This window comes from Pithys albifrons, chromosome 5 (assembly GCF_047495875.1).
Source record: "Pithys albifrons albifrons isolate INPA30051 chromosome 5, PitAlb_v1, whole genome shotgun sequence".
NCBI lineage: Eukaryota > Metazoa > Chordata > Aves > Passeriformes > Thamnophilidae > Pithys > Pithys albifrons.
Window position 1 is genome coordinate 26,672,876 of NC_092462.1, and position 14,322 is coordinate 26,687,197.

General features: G+C 38.1%; 1 protein-coding gene across 1 annotated transcript in view; it reads right to left on the reverse strand.

Moving 5' to 3' along the window:
• The window catches only part of COL25A1 (collagen type XXV alpha 1 chain), a 322,294-nt gene that overhangs the window by 38,743 nt on the left and 269,229 nt on the right, over window positions 1-14,322 (reverse strand). The window contains exons 20-23 of the mRNA XM_071555983.1: window positions 13,473-13,517; window positions 1,922-1,984; window positions 1,321-1,389; window positions 382-426 (exon numbers count right to left, since the gene is read on the reverse strand). Of these exons, the coding sequence (XP_071412084.1) occupies window positions 382-426; window positions 1,321-1,389; window positions 1,922-1,984; window positions 13,473-13,517 (222 nt within the window). The remainder of the gene's footprint in view (window positions 1-381; window positions 427-1,320; window positions 1,390-1,921; window positions 1,985-13,472; window positions 13,518-14,322) is intronic.

Genomic DNA, 14,322 nt, shown 5'->3' on the forward strand with positions numbered 1-14,322 from the left:
GAGTAGCCCTTACTCCTTACTCACCCAAGTGTGGATCCACAAAATTATTGCAAAACCAATAATAGCATAGTCAGGTCCTGGCATGTGGGAAGACAAACCCACATCAGTTACACAGAGAGAAACCAAGTTGCACGAGGAAAACCAGAGCAGAGCGGAATGGATGTTATAACAGAAAAAGGATTAAAAACACAGTGCTGAAAACACAGGATTTGACTTAATAGCTAAAGTTGAACATCAGAAGATTTCACTTAAAAAGAACTCTGGAGATTGTTACAGCTTCTTTTAAAGACATAAGTGAAGTTGCTGTGAAATGTTCCAAATCATTTATCCTAGAAATCATTGTGTAATTACTCCAATAAGGACAGTTTCTTTACTACTAACCTTTGACCCTTTTGGGCCTCTAGATCCAGGTTCACCTGTTTTCCCCTGTTTGAAGGAAGATAGGAGAAAAATGATAGAGAAATAGGAGTCCAGAGAAAAAGAAATTAGTAATGACTAACTACAGTATGAAACAGCACAAATACTTAATTTGATGTTATCAAGGCAATGAGTCTGTAAAGGCACTGAATTTAATAGCACTCAGATTATTATATTCTCTAATACCAGAGTGCAAAGCTCACAGATTCTACCATTTGAAAGGAAAAGTAGTATTGGCATTAAGAAAGAGTAGGCATCATTAACACTGGTTTTCAGGAATGGCCTTTGTCATTTCATAGCTCTTGAGAAATGATAGTCAAGAGATAGAGAAGATAGTTAAACATTCTACCATAAGATTAAACTAAAGTGTTAGCACAACCTCTTTTCTGAACAGTTCAGGTGAACACAAACTAACAGGCCAAGGAGCACAGAATTGGCCTTTTTAAGATGCACTAGCAAAGAAAAATTTGACAGCATCTACACAGGGGGAAATGTTAGGACAATGCTAAAATGTAGTGAGACCGATTTCTTTCTTAGAGAGTTAGAAAACAGCATGCAAAATGGATTTTCTCTGCATTCAATAGCTACAGTGGTCAAAGAGTTCAAACTCTGAGGCTGAAAGTTAGGGACGTAGGGGTCAAGACTTCAGCTGGAATGAATTAGGCCAGTTCCATGACAATGTATGTAGGTAGAGTCTTTACTTTGTAGACTAAATAAGAGTCTATTCAGACTGCAGTTCCACAGCTGTGAACACAAAACTCCATTGTCTTCTGGACTAAACTATAGTATTTGACAGCATTTTCATTTAGAAGCTCATTCAGCAAGTTTGGTTCTATTTCTCCACAGGAAAAGGTGTGTTCATAAAGTATAAAACTAACATTTCCAATGTAAAATCAGACTGACCTTTGGTCCAGGGACTCCAGGTTCACCTCGCTCACCCTTCCCAGCAGAGCCTGCCTCTCCTCTGTCACCCTATTGCAACAGATACACATATATCACAAAATACTGGTCAGTCTTTAGCACACCAAATCAGCACCACCAATGAAACCAAGCCAACAGAAGAAACAGTGGTTTAGTGTATCTGTACTTTCAGAGTTTGATTCTAAAAAATGCTAATCCCCACACACTTTCAAGCTATGAACATTTATGAAAATATAATTTTTTCAGTCATGAATATTCTGTCTCTTGAACAAGTCAGTTTTGGGATTCTAACATGGAAAAAGGGTATTTAATAAGTTATGAGACAACATGTCTTTAAATTTTTGAGGGCACCAGTATGTATATCTGTATGTCTCTCTGTGTGTATGTATGTTTCTATCTATCTATCTATCTATCTATCTATCTATCTATCTATCTATCTATCTATCAGGACTGGGTGATTAACTTTGATTTTCAGCATTTTTCTCCATTAGTACAGTCTCAGTCTCCACTACTTGCTGAGGGAACTTAAATTTGACATCAGCTCTAGGGACTTCACACCAGAGCATTGGCCAATTACCCTTACCTTTGTTCCTGGTAGTCCTGGCAAGCCAGGTTCTCCTTGTGGCCCAATGAAACCTGGTTCACCCTTTAAAAATATAATATGAGAGGAATGTTACTTTATTGATTTAGCAGTATGTAATTATAGTAACACTAGTTCCTTTGGAATAGTATTTTCCCCTGTATTGCTTACAGCTCTTCAGCTATGATGCAACAGTTATATAGCAGTACTTTGCATAGTGGGAAACTTTCATCGGTATAAATTCTTGCAACAAGCCATCACACAGCACATGAAATGCAAATGAAGCAGAAGGTGTCAAACATGGTTTTTATGAGGTTAAGGACTGTTAATATGCAGCCTGGTCTGTAATGTTACACACCCAACTGATATCAAAGCAAGTCTGAAGGCAGGAAGAGGGTTCTGAGCGCTCCTAAATTTAAAAGGGGCAGTTCATTTCAGTCGCATGTTATGAGGTAGCTTTCTACTGCAGTATATTAATAGATGGGCAGACATGGTAAGGATATGACAAAGCAATGACAAATGCAGAGGCCAGATGGTACTGTTGCAATGCATTGCATCTCCTTTCAAGTCAGAGACTTGCAGCACCATGGTACTCTCACTCCTCATTCTGACAGAAAAATACTTCAGTTCACTGCACCCAGACAACTTCTCTGGCTGTGAACAGCTGGGAATGAGCCACAGCTCCCCCCATTCCCTCTCTGTTCTGTTCCCTTCCTTCCCCTTCATTTGCACAAACAGAACAGACAAATAGCAGGAATCAAGCAGAGCAGCAGCAGAAACAGCACTGAGCAGAGGAGGCTGTATTTTATTACCTATCTCCATGCCTGAAGGGGGATAACAGAAGATTAGTAAGCCATATGCTTTCCTTCACAAACTTTCCTGAATAAGGTTTCCTTCTATTTAATCTTGCACTTTTTTCAGATAAATTTGAATCAAGAAGATATACCCACAAACTATTGCAAATTTTAAAATCACTACTGTAACCCAATTAATACTTACTTATTAGCCTTTTAACAATATCCCTGAACTTAAAACCTAAAAATTACCCATCAAATGCCTCTTCAAATAGTTAATAGACAGATGTGTCATAATCTTATAGTGATAGCACTACTGACAACATACAGACGTATGTGTATATGAACAGCTGAATAATATTTCTCTTCACCTCTTCCCCTCCTTCGAAACACAGGTATACTGCACAGGGCAAGTCACTTAGGAGGTATTCTTGCACATTCTTGCTCTCATCAGCAATCTATCATTAGCAGTTCAAAGCAAACCTATAACCATGTGGCCATTTCGAAGGCCAAAGAAAGCTCTCAGATACCACAATTTACATTATAAAAAATGTAATTTAATAATGAGCTTTCTCACATGAAGTTCCAGCTGGCCATGGTTGAAAATACAGCAACAAAGAAATAAACTGAGACAAGCATGTCACAGAGAAGCATGTGGAGTTTTTTTCTCTCATACAAAAAATCCTCTTATAGTTAATATATCTTGCACACCAGCAAGAGTAACATAAGGTTGTCACTACAGATGGAAGCACTTTAATGTCAGTCAATGAAGAACAATGCAGCTTCAAATGTTTATTTTAGAATGATTAGGTACTCATTAGCCCCATATTGTTTTCACACTGAAATTTGTCAGGGCTAATTTCTTGGCCAGGTTATTATGACTTCTGGCAGAAGAAATATGCAGTGACTACTTGATTTAATCTTTTTAGTAGTAAGGTTTTGAAGTGTCACTCAGAGGTTGATGCACAGCTTTTGAGTCAAATTCTTGCTCTTTGCTCAGGGCTGTACCAGTTACATACCACAAGAAAACTTCTGGCCAAAGTCCAAGAAGAAGACCCACGTTACTTCAAAATCTCTAAAGAGGTAAGAAAAAGATGCTTTGCAAAAGCTGCTGGTATTGATAACGGAAGAAGCGGCCTTAATTAGGATGAGTACAGGTCTTACATGATGCAGAGCTTTAGAATGTTTTCAAATGTGGAGTGGAAGAAGTGGTGTGTCAGCAGAGACTAGGAACTGACTGGCTGAGCAGCAGCTCTGCTGAGAAACACGGCAGCTATGGTGGATGCCAAGCTGAACATGACTCAACACTGTATTCTTATCACACATGAAACAAGTCGCAGTAGTTAAAACCTGGCTACATTAAGGAAAACATGCAAGTTTCCCCCTATCCAGTGCTAGTGAGGATAAGGAGATTAAGAGACAGATCTGACTTGCCATCTGAACTAAGCTTCCAAGTAAAAAGACAACATATTTAGATGATTTGAAACTAAGCCATGTCTCCTCTAATATTTCAAATCTCGAGTGCATCTGCAGCATAAGGTATTAAGTAAAATGCTCACTGGGTATTACTTCTGCAACATTCAAAGTCAGTGCAGATAACAACTCTATCAGGTTTGTTTCTGGCATTTATGTCTCGTTTATTCAGAAGAGTAGTAAGTACATGAGAAGCAATGCCCAGTCCTCTTACTGTCTGTATCCTGCCATTATATTCTTGAAATATTGCTGACTTCATGCTTTATGCTATCTTTTATGTCACTTAGAGGGGTGTGGGTGGGGGCGGAAGAAATCTATCAAAACGAATGCTGCCAATGATGTGAGAAATGAAATAAAACACCTTCCCCTCAGAAAGGCATGCAGGTATCCCTGTTACAGAAATGCGAGGGGCAGACCATCATTAGTCCATCACACAGACAACATTCAAGGGACATAGAAGAACATGGTTAGAAAATCAATGACTAAGGTCTTAGCTGTCTGTTGTAAATACATGATATTTACAGCTGAGCTGGCACATAGCTGCAAGAAAGCATGAGTGAAGGCTTGGTCAAGACAGCACTTCGGATTGACAACATTGTAGTTCTGCTGTTCACTGAAGCATCTCCTGGTCTTAAATCTCTTGCTTAAATGACCTAAGGATTTGTTCAAAACTACTGTGAAATGCTGAAAGGAGTGAAAGGAATCAGACTAACCAAGAATTATAACACTTTTCTAAACATCTCACTTCAACTTCCTACAATAATATCAAAGTTTTATCTAGTAAGAATCTACCACAAGCTTCTTTGCCTGCTAAAGCTGGGACAGGGAACACAAAGCCTGGGAACCGGAGTTCAACAGTTATGTTTTGAAAGAAAAGTAAGGAACTTCCCCATTTGAATACTGTTTGGCAGCTGCATAGAAAACCATCAGCAAGTGATGGCTCTTTCATGTGTTTTATTTTAACCCTTTGGTACAGATATCAAATCACTGCCTAGAAACCACCACATTGCATAAGATGACAACAAGACAAATTTCAGATTTCAAAATTAATCTACTTTTAGGACTTGGAGCAATTTGTATTAATAACAACACAGGTGGATTGGTATTAAAAAAAATCAAGGTTGTTAATTTCATCCAGTTTACAGAGGGGATGTGTTACGATTTTAAGAATAATTTTTAGTGGTTTCGTGTGTTAATATTTTAAGAGACTACCTCAAGGACCTGTTGTCTGTAGAAATACCAGTGGGTCAGGCGGCAAATTATATACTACTATGCACAAGCATTGTTAATGTTAATTTTTACCTCATCATAAAATGTCTGAACTATAAAAGGGCCCTATAATGGCATGAGGTACACCTAGTGTAATGTGAGCTCCATCAGAATTTAATATTAAAAAGCCACCTTGTAATTTAGTTTAGAGGACAGTCAAATTTTCATGAGGACTATTATCTAGACTTATTCATAACTGGTTTTCACGGTGATCCAAGTTTTCATGGGATCAGGCAGAGGCTAGCTTTGATATTAAAGGTTAACCCTAAGATGTATTAAAGTTCATGCTCACTGTCATATTTAAGTTTTATGGAACCTGTAATTGGCTAAAACTTGGACTTTTTCTAAAAAAGATGCAACAGCATCAATACCATTTGCAACGCTGATGGCTGTTTTAAACACATATAATTTGGCAAATGTTTATTAACAACATAGTTTTAATACTATTCTTAGTCAGAATTAGCCTTCATTGCACAGCTGAGACACACACCACCAGCACTGTTTGAAATTTAGTTCTCCCAGACAAACCTAATCCACTCCCAGTGCCTGAAATAGACAACTCTGCTGATCCAAGCAATCAGCAGAGAACAGCAGTTGTTGGATACACTATTTTCCCACAGAAGATTCTTCCTTCTCCAATTATTCTTCTAATGACTCTAACACACATTTTCCCATACAGATCAATGTTTGCCTAAAAAAGAAACTGTGCTGCAGGAAGGCACCCAAACCACCAACTTTCCTGCAACAGTGAAATAAATCCACTCCCATTTCTGAAATTACTCTCCTACTTGTAAGCTCATGGCTATCTTACTATTTTCCAGCTATAATAGATTACTACATTATGTTCTCTATGCTATAGAAATGCAACTAAACCAATCTTTAGTCCATGAATTTGAAAGGACTAATGTAATTTCAATCCTTATTCTTATCTAGTGCTACACACTAGAATTGTCCAGAGAAATTTAAATGTCAATCTCTTACCTTTATTACATAGTTCATTGCTAGGAAATACTTTGTTCAATGACAAAACCATGGAAGTTCTGGGCCTCCTGGGCTGACTGGCAGGTCTGCCACAAGACAGGGCACACACACCTTTCCCTGGTGTTCTCTTGAAAGTCCAAATGTACCAAGGTCAGGACTCTTGTATAAACATCCCTGAGTTGGTAAACCATGCCAAAGCATCCTGAATTTCTGTGGAGGATTCTGGAGAGGTGGATTCATTCCACCTTTTCCGTAGATAGAAAATCCAGCCGTGTGAGCTTAAGGAAAACCATGACCATGCTCAAACACACAGCTTTAGATGGGCTTAGAGTGTCCAAACTCCTGCCTGTAGGTCTAGTGGTACTCCAAAAATTCCTGTGTCTGGCATGGGCCAGCCTGCAAATTCCTCAGGAGTCTCAGACCTTGGGAGACTCCAAAGTGTCCTTTCTGAAAAGCACTGACACAGAAGGGCCCTCATTTTAATCACAGCAAGAGACCAACGTATGCATATCTTCAATGTTACCCTGGCTCACTTACAAGCATATTTAGAAGAAAATCAATATGATGCCCTTTCCTTGCCTAACTCTACTGAAAGAATTCTGCAAAGGTGGAGATATACAGAAGAAGAGCTAGCAAAAAAAAACCCAAACTGAGACGCAAGACAATTTGGAGAACAGCTCTGCAGTTATAATAAATGGGATTTGGTTCACTGGTGCTTATGCATATGCTGCCGTAAGACTTTATTTCTGAGGTTGCTACCTAATCAAACTACTGCAACTCCTCCACTCTGGAAAGGAATGAGGGCTAAATTCTCAGGATCCTGGAACAGAGCAACCCGTGGTGGTTGGTGAAGCTGTGCTTGCTTGTGCCTTGCCTCTGTGTGCAGCACTTAGTTCCAGGGAAGCAATTTCTCAGAAATTCAGCTCGCCTTAGACTGAACAAGTCAGAGAGTCAGAGAGTACTGCAAAGGACATTGAAGGGACTTTATATATAGCCTGATGTCCATGGGAATTTTGCTCTCAGGAGGACTACAGTATTCAGCTCCTAAGAAGGAAATGAACAAGGTACATGGAAATCTGATTAAAGAAACCTTAACCCCATTTTATAATGCCTTTCTTAAGGCTTTTCATATCACTTCAGAATTGGCTCCAGAAACTGCCAGTTAAAAACAGGTTGGTTGGATCACTCATCACATTTGAAACTGTATCTTTACTCCCTAACCGGTCCCTAAACTTAAAAAACAATTGTGGTTTAGAATTTCCAAATGCATATTTTTAGTCTTTATGATTCATTTAGAGCTAAAGAAGTAAAACCTTACAACCTAGCTAAAATGCTGAAGCTTCATAACAAGCCCCACTTCGTATGAGATATATTGCTTTTTAGTGGACCTACTTTTCTCCGTGCTTTTAAGTTCTGTCTGCTCAGAAAGTATGTTACCTTGGGGGGTGCTAACAGAACTAGCAAGAACTCTGATTAATTCTGTATGTGTTGATCATATAAGGTACTTCTTACTTAAGGGCTAATTATAATTCAAGTCAGCATGGTAACTACTTTTGAGGATTAGAATAAAAACTGTTGTTGTAAAGAGCACCTACTTTTTAATTCTTTGCAATGACTGAAATGCTAAACTATGAAAAATTTGGCTCCAAATTGTTTCCTTTAGAAAACAGTTATGATGACAAATCTAATTAATTTCTATTGCTACTCTGAAAGATAAAGAACTTTATTGCATGCCTGCATTTTCTGACCTTACAAAAATTTGAGGCATAGAAATACTTTCAGATTACTGATGCCAAGCTTTCTTTGTGGATGACAAAATTCTTGATTTCTCAATACAGCAGGATGATGAACTCCCAGATTATTCAACTGTTTTCAAAAGTTTGGATTTTGACATGTTTATCCTATGCAAATGATTACTGCCAAAACACATGGAAACTAGAGAGCTAGAAATGAAGCAACAAAGCTAGATGTGTATCTACATAAATACAGATATATTTGTATATGCACTTCCATTCTGAAAAGTGAACACTCAAAATTAATTGCACAATGAATTAAAATTGCATTATGTATTTTGCCTACCCATGCAGAGAGTTACTTCTGAAAACTAGCCCACCAAATGCAGGCATTAAGTCCTACTTTTTTAGATGAGTTCCCATTTTCATCCAGAGCATGCATCCTTATAGTCTGCTTTTCAGTATTTAACCTATACTACACTATGCATTTACCTCTGCTCAGGCAGATGAGCCACTTTCAAGAGTCCTGTATGTGAGTAATGAAAGGTTGGAAATTCATTCACTCTTGAATACTTCCATATATATATAAGCTAAGTCAAGTGCGTATTAGGGAGAAATGAATTCCTTTGAATTCCCGTTGCTGCAATTAACATGCTCAGCACACCTCTGTATCCAGGATTTGGAGATGCCTGTTACAAAGGCAGCTGGTCCCTTCCAGCTCCTGAGTTCAGGATAGAAACAGTTCTGAGTATGATGACCTATCAGATAAAAACTGAACTGAAGCCTGAGCAAGAATACTTGAGTACTGGAGAAATGGAGAGACACAGGCCTTGCAGGTTTCCTGTTATCAGTGACTGACATGAAAGAAAAACAGGACGAAGAATGGAAATATGGAAAAGAAAAATTGCATTAGGTAAAAGCAAAGAGCCTTTCTAAGAACTGCTGGGAGAAAAGAGGAATTTTCAGAACTTTCCTATAGACGGTGAATGGCATGGACTCTAAAATTAAATGCTTAGAACTACCATTGACTTCAAATTTCCTTTAATTTTGCTGCAAGATGATAAGAGCAATATCTAAACACATAAGCTTCAACAACAGTTGCTTTCTTTTCTACAAGAGCTTAAATAGGAGAGTAACTTCATCTTGAAAATTGTTTCTCATTTTCTCTGAAAGTTCTCTATTGTAACAGAACTAAATGGGTGAAAGCAGTAATAACTCTTCTAGAGCTTAAAAAATAATTTCTGTGGAGCAGAGTCTTTCAGTATTTACATGAAATTAGGGAAGTCATGAGGTAAGATCTCTGAGTAGGTATAAAAAAAAGAAATCTATACACAGAAGAAAATTACAACTGGTTTTGCTTTCATAAAAAGAAAAGCATATAAACTTGATTCAAATTCCTATATCCTTATCCAGGTTCTTCTGAAACCTTGCCACAGCACAGTCCTAGGGATGTCAGTCCAAAGTACTTGAATAGTAAGATACAAGATGCTGCATACTGGCAAGTCTATTGAATCAGCCAGTTACACTGGATTTTAAACCACAGAAAACACAGAAGAGCTAAGCAGCCTGCCTCTTCTCATGTCAAATCATTTAACAGTACCGTTTTCTTGAACGGGATAAAATAAAGATTTATATGCAGTCATAAGCCTTGGTTCAGTATCTGTCTTAAAAACTGAGGGAAAATTCCAGAAACAACATTGAAAATCTAGATCCTGCATAAAGTGCTGCTACTGAGAAGCAGCTTGTGTTCCATGAAGGCTTCTCACTCAGTGAAGAAGCTGAGGACTGTACAGCCTAAATTCCAGAAAATGCAACACAATGGATTTGAGAGATGTCTGACATTACAATGAATGATTTTCATTACAGTAAGCATGTGCTGCTTTGTATGCATCTTCTCACAAAAGTTATGAGATAAAACAGATACATGAAGTTTGTGTTTCACAGACAGGCTTCTGTGTCTGCTTGGCATCAGTTGGGGGATTGCAGAGCGATGAGTTAATACTCTGTGTTTAGGTGCCTTACTTGCTTCCCAAGTGACATGGTGGAACACATTCAGGGGCTCATTAAGTTTCCAGCCATTCCTAAACAGCAACAGGTGCTTGAGAAACGTTTCTTCAGCATGTCACAGACAGCTTCTTCACTGTCTTGGAAATAACTGACTGTACTTGTGTTTCCTCCATGGCATCAACTGACAATGAGGAGAGATGGAAAAGGAACAGGAAGAACTCCCAAAACATCCGCATGTGCCTAGTGAATGGGTCTAGAAAAGTAAGTAATAAAAGTATGCAGCATACTCTGAATTCAGATATGTTACTTGCATGTCCATCCAGTGTTGCTGCTCATTCAGACTCCAGTATCACATTCAACCAAGTCCTAACAGGTTCCCAAGAACATTGATTAATTAATTGAAATGGCATTTTAAGAAGCTGAAACTTTTTCAGTGATTAGTATCTATTAATCCTTTATGGATGTTCAAGCACACTGGACTGAATGTTTCAGGAAGCTTCTTCAACAATAAGAAAGATGAGATATAGCTGGACAGATATGGTCCACTGCCTGGCATGGCATTTGTGTTTTCACAGTAGAGATTCATTCACAAGGACCAAACTTCAGTTCAACTAACAGATTTAAAGAAAAGTGGATTTACTATTTAGTATGTAAGAACTATATGCAGGAATTTTCTGTGTGTAGAATATCCCTGTATCTTGATTTTTTTCTTTACCTCTCACAAAGTTTGGAAATAGCCTGAAAAATCTCTGCCAACAGCTAGTGGGCTGGCACTCAAATGCATGAGAACACTGTCATCCATTTGCTAGGAAAAACTTTCCTTATAGAAACTTACATTTTGTGACAAGTTTCTAGATGTTTTAACGACATTGTCCGAGGTTTGTACTATGTCTTTTGCATTATCCACCACCACCACCACCACATATCACTACTAAGTTAGAACAGCAGAGACATATCTTGGAGAGTTTTATCAAATCCTGAAAAGTCCCTGAAAGAATTATAACCAAGAACAAAGATCAACTAGGAGGAAAAAAAAAACAGAGAAAAAAAAGAGAAAAAAAGAGAAAAAATTAAAAAGAAAAAAAAATCACTGCTCCAAATAGGATTCCTCACTGTTTTGTGTCATAACAACATGATAGCACAAAGTGATTGCAAGTTCAGACAACTGGTTTCCTCCACACTCAAGTTTCTCATCCTTGTCACTGCTATTTCAAAGTAGCTTTCAATCAACACGAGTTCACTGGAAATTTGTTTCTCTGTAAGGTAACACTGATGTTGTCTTTGGAAATTGATGTGATGATTTTACCATGGTGGTAGACAAGTCTTTGCTAGAACAGATGGCAAGAAAAGGGAAAAATACTATTTTATTTTGCTGATGAGTGCCCACGTTCCTAACTACAGCAACTCCCTGGTTTCTGCTACCTCTTTTCATGTCACAGATGTAGTCTCAGTGACAGAACAATCCAGGGTTTTTTCTACAGACTGCTTAATTACATAGAGTTTACAAATGCCTTGAATTTAACACCAATCCTTCAGGCCTGATGTGGTAACACTTTGCTCTCCTATGCACATTCTGCTATAGCTTGTTTGTCATGTAGGGCACAGACAGCCACCTCAGCGCAGAATTGCACTAGATGAAATTTCTTCACTGAAACACCACCAGTCTCCCCCGGATTAGATTTTAAATAGAAGACAGCATTTTCCTAAATGATTAATATTTGACCAAATGATCCCACTTTACTCTGCAGGCAACTGCACTGTTTTTCCACGGTATCCACTGAATTTGGACAAAAATTTTCACTGGGCAAAACTCCCACACTGCATCCATTTTTCACTTCACATCTTGCCTTTCAGGTGATTTTGAAAGCTGCCCTTCTGAGCCATTTTTATTGGCAACAAATATTTTTTCCCAGAGGAGACGCTCAGATGTAGACTTTTTTATTTACTAGTTATATGCATGGACATGCAAGGTCTGCAGGAAGATGGAATCCCCAAAGACCAACTCCGGTTGCTTTTGGCAAGTGTCCCCAGGATGAGTGCCTCAGGCAAGTGCCCCAATGACCTTCAACTGAGCTACCTCTTTACTTGCTGTTAAAGTAAATAGAATAGGGATTGCTGCCAAAGGTCCTTATAAAAATAGTTTAACTGCACAAGACTCTCCGCCTACATGATCTGCACTAACCAGTATAGGGTTCATTCTTGCAGAAAACGAACAACCTCCCTGGGAACTATATTTTCAGCTGTTACAACACACAAACTTTAATATGCACATTCAATTCTTGCCATAATTCATTAGTAACACAGAAGGGACCTTATGCTTCAATGCTGTGGCAATTCACAGGTCCTTTAAGAAAACCACTGCAAATGTTATATTCCATGAGATAAATCTTGAATCCTACCACAACGGACAAGAATTAGGTCCTGACTTACACTCCTTGTTAGAAAGGAGAAATTATAAAAATTATCACTTTGAGGCATACATAGGACCATGCTGGATCACAAAGCAAAAGTTTCAAAGAGATTTTGTTTCTTGAAAGAACAGTCTTTGCCATGAAGAAGAAACCACCATTCTAATCTGTGCTTACTCAGGATATGCAAGTCCACTCACTCTGTGCAGAATTATATGCTTACAGCTGAAACTGTGAGAGTGTCTCCAACTCCAAATGCAACCACTTAGAAATAAATCAACCACATGTTTTTTGTATCAGCTTGCCTTGAGATTCCAGACAAACTGGAAGCCAGAGGCTAAAAGAGATATTGGTACAGGGACTGTACCTAATACTGACTAGAAGCTTACTAAAACATTTTGACTTGTCAGTGGAAATTACTGCTGTATAATGGAGCACAGCGTATTTTTGAAAACAGAGCCAGTTCTCCACAGCCTGTGTATAATTAATGCAGTTCTCTGGCTGGAGGCTTGGTAAATTCAGCAGACCATTGCTACCGGAAAGCACACATTGAAGTGGAAACCAAGTAAAACTTTGATGACAAGACTCTTCCATTAAAAACAACAACAACAACAAAAAACTCCTCTACTATTTTAGATTTTTTTTAATAAAAAAGACTAAATTCAATGTTCTACTTGCATTTTAATATAAGATATATACTGTTTGCCTACTCACAAACACTTCACCAAATTTCCATGTGAAACCTTTCCATGCCAACTCCCAGATTAATACCAGAGACTCAGAAGAAAACATAAGCCAAGTACAGTATGTTCATTTGAGCCAAATTCTTGCAGTTTCCCCCTCTTCATGGTGTCCCCCCCCAATACAACAGATACTACAGTTTATTTACCTTTATTCCAGGGAGTCCAGGAAGCCCAGGAAGACCTGGTTCACCCTATACAGGAAAATTACATAATATTACAGACATTATTCAATTATGGTCACAATCCAGTGAACACCCTTGTAAATTCTGCAGGAAGATCAAAGAGCATGAGTGACTGCTAGTCAGCTCCAGCAGGACTTGTATTTTCAAAATAAACATACAATTAGTAGGAATTGTGTTAAGAACTTAGATATCTTCTGGGAACCTTGGATGTGAAAATGACACACAGATTGAAAATCCATGTCAGGAAAGCCAAATATGAATTCACATTAGCCTTCAGCAGAAGAGAAGAAAACAAGTAGCACTGGTTCATTTTACACACTGCCATTTAAGTTCCATACTTACAACAGATGTTTAATTCTGTTCCATTCTCAACTCTGAGCTAGATAATTGTGCTGTGTAACTGTCTGATTTAGTTACAAAGCAATTCAGAAGAGCTTAGTTTAAATTGCATGATTCAAGCAGCACTGCATAATTATAACCGGGCCATCAGTTGCATAGAGCTGTCCATAGCATAATTTCAGAGCCTGTTGTTTATCTGTGAATATACACGGTGCCATGAGGGATAGTTGAAACATAACCTTTTACTGCTTTACCCAGAAAAGCCTTGTTGATCTAAACTTGCAATGAAAAGAGCTGTAGAACTGCACATGCAAGGGTAATTTTGTAACAGGTATTGAAAACTAAATGTATTAATTTTGAAATTAAGTTGAAATTAGTCTAAGACAAGAATGACAACATTCTCACAAATGGTCATTTCGTGATATCAGCTAAATGGAAAAATGTTGTCTAGGGAAATGAAGAGGAAAAAAAGAGC